The sequence below is a fragment of the Cyanistes caeruleus genome, chromosome Z (assembly GCF_971803275.1).
Source record: "Cyanistes caeruleus chromosome Z, bCyaCae1.hap1.1, whole genome shotgun sequence".
Taxonomy (NCBI): domain Eukaryota; kingdom Metazoa; phylum Chordata; class Aves; order Passeriformes; family Paridae; genus Cyanistes; species Cyanistes caeruleus.
The window spans coordinates 15050773-15063681 of NC_141732.1; the positions used below are offsets into that span (position 1 = coordinate 15050773).

The window sequence follows — 12909 nt, forward strand, 5'->3', positions numbered from 1 at the left end:
CTGAGACTTCTATGGTGTAATGTATTGGCAGCGCAGGTGTAGCCATTTGTAATTTTAAGACGGGTGTTTGTGAGGGAGGGCTGGAGTCTCCCTTGGAATGAAAAATGTAGACCTCCCTCCCTCCGAATTATTAGAATTCTGAATTTTGAAATTAAGGGGCTCTCATGTAAAGACCTGGGGATAGGAAGAACAGCTCTTGACCGGTATGTACAACAAGGCAAACAAACAACGCTGACTACAGCATTACCAACCAAACAGAACCAGGGACCTCGTGACAGCCCTCTCAGCTGAGAAGGAAAGGATGGAAGAGAGACTTTGCTTCACAAAGCCCTTGCAGGCAGTTGATGCCAGTACCCCAGCAGGGCTCTGGGGAACACCCAGCTGCAAGAGCAGGAATGAGCAGAGATGCCAGGCCGGTGGCTGAGGTGTATCAGCAGCTCCGAGTCGATGGCTGGCACTGCTGCACATCCCGGCAGGACAGGGGCTGCGAGGCCCACAGGAAAAGAAGAAGAAGCAGCATCTCCATCTGGGTTATGGCAAATTCCTTTCCCCAAGCAACAACAGCCCCTCCAGTGTGTCCTGCTGTGCAGCTGAAGAAACCAACCAGCCCCCAGCTGCCCCTGCCCCTCCCTTTTTACCTGGGCCCCTTCCCCCCTGGGCCCAGCCAAACTCTTTGTCTTCTCAAACACCCAGTAAGTATGAGCAGTCAGGTTTCCCTACAACTAGTTAATGGGGAAAACGCTATAGGTCAGAAGGAACCAAAGGAAGGATACCTATCCAGACACCTAACCCCCAGTACAATGACATAGCTGGGGGCAAATCAGAAAGCAAAAATTGTGTATTTCTACACTGCAAGGAGATCTTGCTGGTACTAGAGCACACAGCTGAAACACACAATTTATTGCAGATATACTGAAAATAATAATAATTTCTAAGAGCTTCTCAAAAATAAGTCCGTATAGACTGTATTAATGTTGGCCCTGCTGCATGTAATACCAGGAGACTAGTGAAAAAAGATACATTTACATAAAGCATATTTCACTTTCAGAACTGTCTGTTCTTTAACATGGAACAGGTAAGTATTCACTAGCAGGATAAACACAAGTTGCATTTTCAAAGTGGTAAAAATTATTGTGATTCAAAAATTACAGTACCTTGTAGGAAAAAGGAAAGATATGGAACAATGATGCCTAAAGTGATCAGCCCTGTACATTGACACATGTTCTTTACAAATTAGTTTTAAATGGGGAAGAAGTACTTTTTAGAAAAAAAAAATCTTGATTTAAAACCATATACCACAGTTTCAAGAATTTTTCTTTCCTAAAAATTACAACCTTTTCTGTTGCTAATTTTTAAACCAACTTTTGGCCCGAACACTGAAATGCAATATCCATCATTTACCTTGAGGTGCTTGTAAGTGACATTAAATTCTACCAGCACCCCAGTAGAAAACTGGGCAAGAGCCATGCTGCCACACACAAGAGAAGCACGTTTCTTTTGAAGTTGCAGTATCCTGTCATGGAGTTACTTTACCTTTAAGGGAGTTGGAGTTGCTGGGAAGTGCTTGGAGTCTTTTCTCCTGACCAATTATCGGTCATTGCTGGGAATTGACAGCAGTTTAGGCCATTGAAAAGTGGGATCAACTTGTGAACCCTACCTTAAAATGTAAAAGCAGAGCTCTCTGGGTTCTCTTTGTTTCCTGGCTGTGGAGGGTCCGGAGCTCCAGGCCTCCCGTCCCTGCCCAGGCCATGCGGCCGGGCGGGGATGGGGCCGGGCCTGCCCCGTCTCCAGGCCGGGAGATGGGGGGGCTGGGGAAGGTTTTCCTCGGGCCCGGGCCGGGCCGAGCCGATCTCTGGCTCGGCTGCAGGTTTTGCCGTAACTAATTCACTAGAAACTGCCCAGTGAAGAAAGAGAGAGGCCCTGGACTTGCAGCGGGTTGGAGCAGCGACTACACGCTCCAGAGCAGCCATGAGGAACTTTCCATCACAGACGGCTCCAGCTCCTGTTTGGCAGAGATCTCCGAACCATCTACAAAAGCCTGGGCAAGATGTTAACTCTGTCATTACCCTGATGAGACTTGCAGATTAATCTTTTTATCCAGAGAGAGAGAGAGAGATCAACATGAAAAGAGACTTTATAAACTACCAGTGACAGGAAAGAAAAGAAGCTTCAGGAAAGGTAGAGAATTAAGAAGATGCTTTAATTAAGCTGAAATATCTCCCTGTTAAAACTATGGAGATGGACAATGAAGTCCTGAAAAGAACTCCTTTAATTCATGATACAGGATCTAGAGAGGAATAGTGTTCAAAGTGTAAATTTGAGTAAAGAGTAATTATAGCATAGTGAAGCTGGGAGATTAAAAGCCTTGAGAGGCAATGAGAAAACTGTTTTCTGGTGAAGCTCACAGAAACAGATGAAGAAGACTTTTTTTGCCTTTGAATAACTTATACTTAAAATGCTATCTCTAGACTCATGGCCCATACATACTTCAGAGTGATGTGAAAATGGGAGGAGTGAACTCTAATAATAGCAGCTCTGAGCAGCTAACATTAGGGCAATAGAAAACTATAAGAAAAATAGTTTTCTTGTGAGAAACTCCATAAATTAACAGGAAGAAACTTCTGTTTCTCTATAAAGACTGGTAAAAAGACTAGCAAGAATTGGGACTGTTTTAACCATCAGAGTTCCAGAGTTTTTGTCTCTGTTGTCATGTGAACAAGGGAATAGTGGGTAGATAGGGGATGGAAAGGTTTTTCTGGAAGTTTATTCTGGTGTTCTTATTATTGTGGTTTGTCAATAAACTTTCTTTTTTTTCCCTTTTAAGTTGTATGCCTGTTTTGCTCTTGTTCTAATCCATATCTCACAGCAAGAAGTAAGTAATTTTCTTAGTTATTGGTTTAAAACCACGACATTGGCTTCACAAAGTAAAGAATTCCTCTTGTTACTGCTGTGAGCACATATGACATGCAACTTTAGGCATGTGTGTGAAAAGATGTTCCCTTTCTATGATAGAACTGAGGTGGATAATGCATCATAAGCAGAGTAAAGCTATCCTTTTATCTCCTTTAAAAAACACAGTGTGAATGTGGCACTAAGAATAAATGGATTTCATTGCTCCTTCTGCCTAAATGATCATTTCACTTAATTTATATTAACATATCTTAGTTAATGAAAAATTTCATCATGTTATTATATTACAATACAAAGCAATACAAATGTTTCTTAAGCTACAGTTCTTCACACTAGTTAAACAGAAATAACTTTAATCTGTTTCATTTTCTGAAACAGTAACTTCTAAAGGAGTAGCTTTCCTCTGCTGTAATTGTATTTTTATTTTTTTTTTTAATGTATTAATGGCATTGCACTCCAAAGGTGTAATTTTATTCCTTAATACTGTTATGCTTTTGTAACACCCTTCTGGCAGCATTGATAGTCCTCTACCTGAAGTTACTCTGCTCATTGTCTAAATCAAACCTATAAGGATAAAAATTGAAATTAACTGACCCAAAGCCCCAGTGACTTGTGATACCTTCCTATTTCTAAAATACAACACAGTAATAAGTACAGTGATTGAGAGAGAGATGGGGACAGCTGAGTGGTGATCAGAATCCGAATTTACTATGGGCTACATATGCTTATACACCATTCTAGGAAGGCTAGTGATTTTTTACTACACTGATTGGGCTAATCATCACACAAGCTTCTTCTCTGCCACCAGTCTGATCCAATCCACTTGCACTCTTCAAAACTCCATTTGTTCTTGCCAAGGCATCCGATTATCAGATCTCTTATGCTAATCAGGTCCAAAGTACTCTCTGCCTTTGCAACAACAAAGCAATATTTTTTCAGTACTTTCTGTTAAGATTTTGTTGGTACTTTAACAGTACAAGTCTGTGATGTCTTTTATTCTGTCTCTTCTCACACTTTACACTAACAGAATTTAAAAAAAAGACAAATACAGGAAGAAGTATAGATTGTATTGGGAGAGAAAGGGATGGGAGATGCCTATAAAAGAAGTAAAAGAAACCTAACATGGACACTTGGAACAAATTCCAGTTTCACTGATATCTCATGGAACAGTTTCTATTAATTTCAGCTGCATTAAGTAAGGCCTCCCACGGAGGAAAGGAAAAGCTCCTGAATGTATGGGACATGTTTTTTCTTCAACATTTTATTTTTAGTAAAAAGTCCAGGATTTTGCTACTGCTTGGTGTGAAAATTTTAGAAAAAATGCAATACAGCAGTGTCATATGGGGTCAAAAAACTCTGCAATAGTCAGTTAAAGGAAAAAGTCAAGAGGGGAGTTATTCTGAACAGACAAATTGGGACTCAGGTACTCAGCTGTCGCAGCTTCTGTCTATGTACAGCTCACAGATCTACCACCCTTTTCTCCTTCTATTGGAAGTAAGCTCTCCACCCAACCTTTCTCAACCAGGATCAGTTTCGCACAGAAATACTAAGTTTATGTTTCTAAGCTCCAGCAGATAAGTCATATCCTGTACTAAATTATTATTTCAGCCAATGAAACCAAGTTTTGTTACATCTGACTAAGTCCCCAAGTTTCTGACGAAAACTTAAAGTAATATCACATCTAATGTAGCAAAATGTATTTCCGTTTTACATTTATACAAATAATTATGCATCTACAACTGAGGAAAATAAAAAGGCTTTTTGTGCCTCTGCATAACAAACACACCACAATTCAGTTATGACAAAACACTGCTGGAAATTCTTGTCATGATCTTAATCAATTCTACTGACATAATGTAAATTATAGTCAACAGTTTTGACTAGAAACACAAAACACAACCTCCCAGTCAAAGTCACAGGAATGAGGTTTATTAACTCCCAGAAAAACATAAAGCCTTGGGTCCTGCTGATGGCCCATCAAGAAAGACTCCTCTTGTGCAAACAGCAGCTGCTGCATTGAAGAATAGTCTCCAACTATTTGGAATGAACCAACACCCAAGCAAATCCATACTGTTTGTTTAAAAAATAGGCACTAAGTTCGTTTTAGCATAAAAGAAACCAAGCTCTTAAGGCCACATTTCAGGGAGCTAATACTGTGCTTTGAACTTCTGTAGTCTGACATGGGGCAACTCAGCTCCACTCCCCTCAGAGAAAAGAGGGAAAAGGCTTTGGGGTGTCTGAAACTGTATTTTTAGCCTGAGCTGCAAAACAAAATCCAACAGGAATTAAGAATTCATGGTAGTTTCCCATTCTCTGTTCTGACAGTGATGTGCATTTCTTTGACTTCTAATTTCTAGTACAACATGCAGCACAGAAAAGTGAAACAAGACTCAATCTGCTTGTGGAAGACTGGAAGGCAGGAGCAGGAGGCCTTTCCTGGGATGCCCCATTGGCAGGGTGGGTACCGTGCAAGTACCTGAGTAACTCAGAACACCTCCCTGCAGGGTCAGCAAAGCAGCACCTCTGCTGTAAAAGTGACTTGTGAACTTCAGAAAATTGTCCCAGAAGGACATAAAGAATTTATTAACCTGCTTCTTGCACAAAGGAGTTTGTTCTCAGCTGGTTTATCTGGAGCTCTCGTGCTGGCAAGTTCAAGCCCTGAGCCCTCTGCACATTGTTTGGTCTCACAGTTAAATTCTGTCACTTCTTGTGCCATGAAAATTGTCTTCTAGTTTAGAAGGCATGCCTCAAATTCATGTTCTTAATTTTCAGCTATGAGGCTCAGTGAAATTATTGACCTCTCCTGGAGTTTTGAAATGTCAAATTAAATACTACTGGACAAACAGGAAAATAACTCTGAGACAAATTGATAAATCATTTCCCCATATAAAAACATTTACTAACTGGATACAGCTTCTTTCTTGCTTGCTTTCTTGCTTGCTTTCTTGCTTTCCCCTCTTCCTTTTTCCATTGCCTGTTCCATTTCTTGCTGTGACATTTTCCAAGGCAAGAATGAGTATGAATGGAAAGAACAGAGTGTTGTCCTGGATTTATACAGTATAAAGATATAAAAGAGAAGAGCAAGCCCACTGCACTGGAACATTCACAGCTAAAGATACAGAAACCAGGTGTATATGCAGGCACTTGGTAGAGTAAATACACAGTAACACTCAAATCCTGACACCCAAACCTCACGGCAGTGAAGCCAGAGGAGAGATTTGCCCACCTGCCACTGTGTGACTTCCCTGGCATCTCCAGGGCTTTCAGCAGCTGGGAACAAAATGTGGTTTTGCCTGTGCCATTTTTCTGCTGTGCTCTGCCAGGAGGCCTAAAGGCCTTGCCTTTGGAATGGCATGGAACCCACAAGCAGTTTTTACTCACTCTAATTTCCAAAGGTGCTCTAGAAGTATCCAGCTGATTACTGGAGTGTGGAGGCCCAGGGGTCTGCCACCAGGGTGGTCCTACCTCAGCCCTGGAGGGGCAGAGGCAAAAGGGGAGAGATGCCCCTCTAGAATACAGTAAGAAAAGGCCTCCCTTCCATGGGCCGTTTGCAACCACATGTTGGTGTCTTTTGGGTTCTGGTGTTCTGATAGTGTGTGGGGATTGATGTCACCCTTGTTCAGCCCATTTACCATTAATGTACCCTTCCTAGAATGTTCTTCCTTCCCTTAATCCCCACTGGCTCTGTTCTGCTGCATTGTTCCACCCGTTATCACCTTGGTTCTCTTGGTCTTTCGGCACTTCCCTGCACCCCTTTCCCTTGTACTTGTTGGACCTTGACCTTCAGATCTGTCACTTTTACCACTCATTTAACCCTGTGCCCTTAGCCCATTCCTTGGTTCTCGTCCCTATTTGAGGCTGTGCTCTTCAATAAACCAGTTGTCAGATTGCCAAACGAGAACCCATCCCTTTGTCTTAAATCGTCAGCATTTTCTACAGTGTGCTCTGAGCTCAGAGATGCAGGTCGCTCTCTGGGATCTTGTTGCGCCATGTACCGTAACACTGGAGAGCAAAGCACTGCTGTGATGCTGTTTCTCAGCTCACTGCACTGTGCCTTTGTTCTGGGTAACTGATACCCACTGTGCTGAGGGTTGCCATTTTCTTTGGTTTCATCTCTCAGGAGTTTTAGGTATTTCTCACCTAGAACCAAACTTGTTAAGATAATAAGGCATAAATCACCTGGAAGAGAGCTGGGAGAAGAAAATTCAAAGCAAAGCCCTTCGATTACCGAAAAGGAAAACCCAAACAACTCCCACTGATTAAACTCAACAAAAAATACTTACTTGGTTCATTCCAAAGGGAGGAATATGGTTTTAAAAATAGTTCAACCAAATGCCACCTCAAAGTGAATTTGATTCAAAGCTCACTAAAGCCAAACTGGGCCTTTCATCAGATATACCAAATTTTTACCTGTTTTCATTCAGTATGAGGTCTCTTGTCATCTGCAAGGTTTTATATTTAACTGTGCCCACAGCCCTGGTACAAAGTACCTATCCCAGATACCTAACAACCAGGACACACAATCACTGTCAGAGTGGCCCTTTGATGTGCTGTGCTATTGTTGCTTGCTCTTGTGAACAGCCAGCCGCCTTTGTTTCTCACAGGTATTTTGCTTTCTGCCAGGAGAAGTGAATGAACCACTCCAGCTGAGCTGTGAATTACAGCCCCAGAATGAACAAGGGTTCTACACAACAAGAGCACCTGACCTAATCTTCCTTTGTCTCTGTGCTGAGGGAAAGTCAAGGTAAATTCATGTTGAATGTGTAAATTCACTCAGTGGCTGATAAGACCTTTTTTAATGGAGCCAGTACAATGAGTGATGATCCCCACCAATATAGCAATCATTGTGTACAATGTGTGTCATGAAAATGTGTATTTCTGACCCATCTGTGTGACACCAGTGGCTGTGATTCTGTTTGCCTATCCCTGCTCTCAGAGGTGACCTTTAACAAGCAGCAGAGGTTTTGTTTTTAAGAGCCTCTGGTGGAAGCAAAAGAAGTGGGAATGGTGGAGGTCTAGACAGTGAGACAGCAACCAAAAGGACTTCATAAATTTGAAGAATCTAGGCAGAATTTGTGGAGGAACTGTTTGCAGTAACTTTCCCTGCAAACCACTTCTGCTTTTGAAGGGTCTGCTCAAAACCACAGTTTTGGAAGAGACAGGTCATAGATCAGACCTTAGTAAGGACAAGGAAATGAGGCCTTCCCCTCCTCATTAGCTTGAATTTGAAACATTCACTTTGTCCAACATTTCTGCTGCCCTAAGGCACTGTAACCACTGTTCAGGAGAGTAGGCAGGAAAGCTGTGCATGTTGATGTGAGAGCTTTTCTTTGGAAATGGCTAAGAAGATTGGGCTGGAATCCTCCACTCCTCTCCCAGGTGGTGCATGGTGATTAGTTCAAAGTTCATACTAAACAGGGTCTGAATGTACATAGGCTGATTTTTTTAAGAAAACTTGTCATTTTGGAAAGAGTTATTCTCTGTCCACATGGAGACACAAGATGCCCAGTGCAAGCAGCACAGAATGCAAGTCTGCACACTGTTCCTCAGCCCATGGCAAGTGTCCTGGGTGTTTTTTGTGTGGCAAGGCAGGAGCAGCTCACAGCAGTTTTGGGTTGCTGTTCAGTCGGAGGCTGGAGTACATCCCCACGTGCCGCACCAGGTTGGGCTCCACCACAAAGGCGTTCTCGCCCTTGCCCCGCAGCAGCGAGTAGAGGGCAGTGTCCTTGGCGAAGCCCTGGCGGCAGCGCAGCCCCTGCAGGTATTCTGAGGCCCGGCGGGCAGAGGCAGCAGGGAAGAGCATGGCGGGCGTGCAGCACTCACTGGCTGGCACCACGTTGTAGAGTGCGGGGTGCAGACGGCGCAGCTCCAGCCCATAGTGCCGCCCCACCAGCTCTGACAGGGCCATGCTGTACAGGCCGAAGAACACCACCAGGCACCAGCTGGGGCCCGCTCGCCCTGCGGCCCAGCAGTATGCAAAGGTCAGCACCGGCCCCAGAAACATGCCCAGGCCCAGCCACTCCAGAATCCTCATGGGCTCAGGGTTGAAGTAGTGCTGGAGCCTCTCAGGATGGTACAACTTGAAGTAGAGAGCGTCTCTGAGGTAGGGCTTGGAGAATCAGGCCGAGGAGAGGTGCTGCAAGACAGAAAATATCTCCTTCTCTGGCACAGCATCACCTTCCATGAGGAGGATGTACTCTGGGTTGTACATCAAGAGTGACTATTCAAGGCAGAAGAGGTAGTCCTGCTTCTCCTTCTCAAACTGGTTGAGGCTGGGGTCAGGATTCTCTCCAGTTCTGTCAGGACTGACCATAGGAAAGAGGCTGCTCAGCAGCCTGACATCCTGATGGATGCTGGGGTCTGACTCCACATTACAGAGGAGCATGCGGTGGCTCTGGCAACGCACCCCACATTTCTGGAGGAGGCGGTGGAAGTGGGAGGCCACTTGCAAGACGTAGTGGAAATCATTCCGCCTCTGCACAGTGATAATGGTGATCAGCAGCAAGGGCTGGAAGGCTTCACTGCCAGACACCTCAGAGGCATTTGGCATCTGCATCTTCTCAAAATAATGGAGGGCATCCTGGCCCTCCTGCTGGTTCTGCTCCAGGAACTCCTGGCTCATGGGGTTCAGGTGCCAGCACCGCAGGTAGAAGTAAGAGTGGAGGAGCCGGTGGCATATCAAAGGTGCCACCACAGCAAAAGTCACCAGAGTCAGGGTGAGGAGATGGATGAAAGGGCTGGACCAATGGCACCACTTCCCACAGAGCTGCCATGCTCGGTTCAACATAACTGCTGCAGAAGGAGGGCACTCCTGCACTGCTCATGGCCTCAATCCCTCACTTCAATGCGTCCCTCTCTCTGGACTGCAGGATACCACTGGGGCCATTGCTGCCAAACCTGCACAGGTTTTGCAAGCCTAGAAAGGAAGAAAAAAGGATGGTTACTGAAATAGGAACTGACAGAGAAAACTGAAATCAAGGGACTAGTCTCTGAGTAAGCTAACATACAAGGCCTCTGTGCAATCCCTTGAGGTGGAGGTATCACAGAATAGTCCTAGGAGGTTGAAGACAGATGAGCCAAACTTAGCTTCCAGTGCAAAGGACCCCTGAGGCCTTTTTAGCACACAGGAGCTCCGATCTAACCCAGCTCAAAAGGACTTTGTGTGTTTGTTACTGTGCTTCAAACATACAACAACATGCAAGGTGGATGTAGGATGTGTGGAAATCCCGTTCTGTTAAAGGTACAGAACTTAGGTACCCCTGTATGGTGACACTGACATAGTAATGTTTAGATCACAGCCACGAAGCAAAGCCAGATCTCTTGTATCCTAGTCTAGCATGTACTGGAGAGACAAACTTTTACCTTTTTGGAGGCACATACTTCCCTCCTACTGCTCACACACTTCCAAATGTGTGTTTTTTCACTCTCCTCCCCACAGTGTGAAGCCATTTAACAAAGACACCAATTTATTCACTGAGGGCTTGTGTATGCTAAGGGTAATGTGTGTGTCTATCTGTTTCTCCTCCTCACTAGACCCTGTGAAACACACGGGCAACGCATTATGGACATGTTGTAATTGAGCCATTGACTCATGTTTCGTATTTAAAAGTATGCAATTTATAATACACGCCTTCAATTTTAAACAGACATATTCACATATATTTTTTTTTGTATACACATTCACTTTAAGCAAACATCCACCTTCACAAAAGTTAGATTTTGCCCTAACTGCTTCTCTTGCTGCCCTGAACACTTCACAGCCTAACAGGGCAGTTAGGCTGGTCAAATGAATTCTCTTATGCCAATAGTCTCACTTTTAATCTGTAATTTCATTCTCCCTTTAATTTCCTATTCCCTCTCCCTAAGAACTGAGTTACTCATGCTCCCCTCACTGAGGTGACTGAATGTGCACTGGGTGTTCAGTGCAGAGTTTCTCCCTATTTTTAACCTTCTAGCTTCAGCAAGTTCTGATCATCAAATGGTGGTTCCAGACCAAAATGATATTGTTTTGTCCTTTTCTGCACCATCACCTGAAGCAGCCTTCAGTGAAATACCCTCTGAGTGTGGAGGCTCCAGAGCCAAGGGCAGTAATGGTGTGGAAGGAGGCCTCTAATGTATGAAGTCAAAGCATAGAGAGAAGATTTTCCCCCATATAAGAACACAAGGAAAAAATCTTTTCTGATAGTTCTTTGTATCACCAGTTCACTGTACCACAGTTATACCCAGTTGGCCTGCAGGCTGTCCCTCCCCTTTTTTACCTTCTATGTCCTTCCCTAGAAAGTTCTCCTTTCCCTGTTCCCCCGTTGGCCCCAGTTTCCTGCAATCCTCCACCCCTGTAATCCCATTGGTTCTCCCCGACCCTGCCCTTGCACCACTTTACCCTGTTCCTATTGGACCCTGACCCTTGGATCCACCCCCTCAAACCCATATATATCCCTGGACCCTCCATTGTTCCATGTCATTGTTCCTGGACCCCCGTTGGTGTGTGGCTGGAGTGAACCTGCCCCCCTGGAACTCAACACAAAGATCCTTCCTGGCTCTCTGCTGTGGTGTGTTTGTGAGTGATGGTGTGTGTGAGTGTGTGATTGCGGCCTGCCCAGACACCTTCCCACCTGGAGGCCCTTTGGGGAAGGTAGAGTCACCTTACCATCACCACCCAACGCTACAGCTGGGTGAATGGAAGAAATCATGGCTCTTCTCCAACGTCTCAGAAAAATGGGTCTTGCACAATAAAATAATTGGAGGACATGGAGCAAGGTGTGGGAACAACAGTTTCCCAATAAAAAAATTTTTCAATTTCCACAATAAAAAAATCTCTTATTTGACCAACAGTGGTCAAATAAGAGATTTTCAGGCTTCAGGCACTAGCCTGTGTGAAAGTCAAGTACACAACTTCCTCCCTCTGGCACGGGAAATCATGAGGAGTCCAAGCAATCCTTGGAAGGTGAAAAACCATTAGTAGGTGGTGTTTTTCTAACTTGTTATTTACTTGCAAATAATGGTCAAGGGATGTTGTTCTAAATGACCAATCATATTAATTGTACCAAAGTGCTGTGTAAAAGGAGTGTGTTTCTAATAAACCTTTGCTATATGCCTTCTGCTGAAGGCTCGGAGTCTCGCATCATTATTTTGCCATCCCAAATTGGGATAGCATAGTCTGGTTCTGGGGATACTTCAGAACTGCCTTCTTTTACAGAGGTCACAGATTTGCTGTTTTTACCATTAGGAGAACCTTTTGCACTTCCCATATGAGAATGTGACAACCATCTATGAAAGGCCTTTTAACAAGATTAATGCAAAATATATAAGAATTACTGCAAATATTTGTTAGAGAACAGGCAGCTCATGCTGTGAGATCTCAAACCATCCTTAGACAGACTGTGGCATCAGTGCTCTCTTAAGGCTCAAGACAAGATTTAGTGTAATTAAATTGAGAACAGATTTAAATGCTGATGCACGAGAATCTGAAGTTTCTCCCTATATAGCTTTGTTTTCCTGTCTAGTTACATAATCCTGTTGCACAAATGCTGCATTGAATTGCGTGAGTGAACCTTGTAAAGGTCTTAAGGATGATGGATGCATTTCAGCTGCTAGATCCAAATCCTGGGGATTCAGGATGTGAAGACCTGAAATCTACCAGCACAAAGATCTAAATTTGAATGCATTTATTCATCCAAAATCCTGGGCCTTCCAGCTATCCTGTCACAAGCATTAAGAGAACACAAACATGCAGAACCATATTGTACAGCTCAGACTATTGAGCCTTGTCTTTATTCAAGCATCACTGTGGGCACTGTCTCTGAGCCAGCCTCCAAACTTTAAAGTGAGGACCAGAGTGGGAAAAGGAAAACTGCAAGGTAGTTCAGTTCTATAAATAAAGTTTACTTTCCATCTTCCAGCTATGCTGAAGCTCTGAGCTACAAAACCTATGAGCTGGCAATGAGATCTTGGGATATATATACTGAAGCACAAGTAGTAACTCTTTGAGCATTTCTTCAT

General features: G+C 43.9%; 1 protein-coding gene across 2 annotated transcripts; it reads right to left on the reverse strand.

Moving 5' to 3' along the window:
* Nucleotides 1–4153: 4153 nt before the first annotated feature.
* On the reverse strand, nt 4154–11274 carry LOC147648151 (GPI-N-acetylgalactosamine transferase PGAP4-like). 2 transcript variants are annotated; one of them, XM_086868782.1, is made up of 4 exons: nt 11169–11274; nt 9918–9963; nt 8112–9826; nt 4154–7953 (listed from the first exon to the last, which is right to left on the reverse strand). In XM_086868782.1, the coding sequence occupies exon 3, from the start codon at nt 8942–8944 to the stop codon at nt 8510–8512; it is 435 nt and encodes a 144-aa protein (XP_086724908.1). In that variant the 5' UTR covers nt 8945–9826; nt 9918–9963; nt 11169–11274; the 3' UTR covers nt 4154–7953; nt 8112–8509. The 2 variants fall into 2 exon arrangements, with proteins under 2 accessions (XP_086724908.1, XP_086724909.1); XM_086868783.1 differs by lacking the exon at nt 9918–9963 and having other exon boundaries at nt 11169–11221.
* Nucleotides 11275–12909: the final 1635 nt, after the last annotated feature.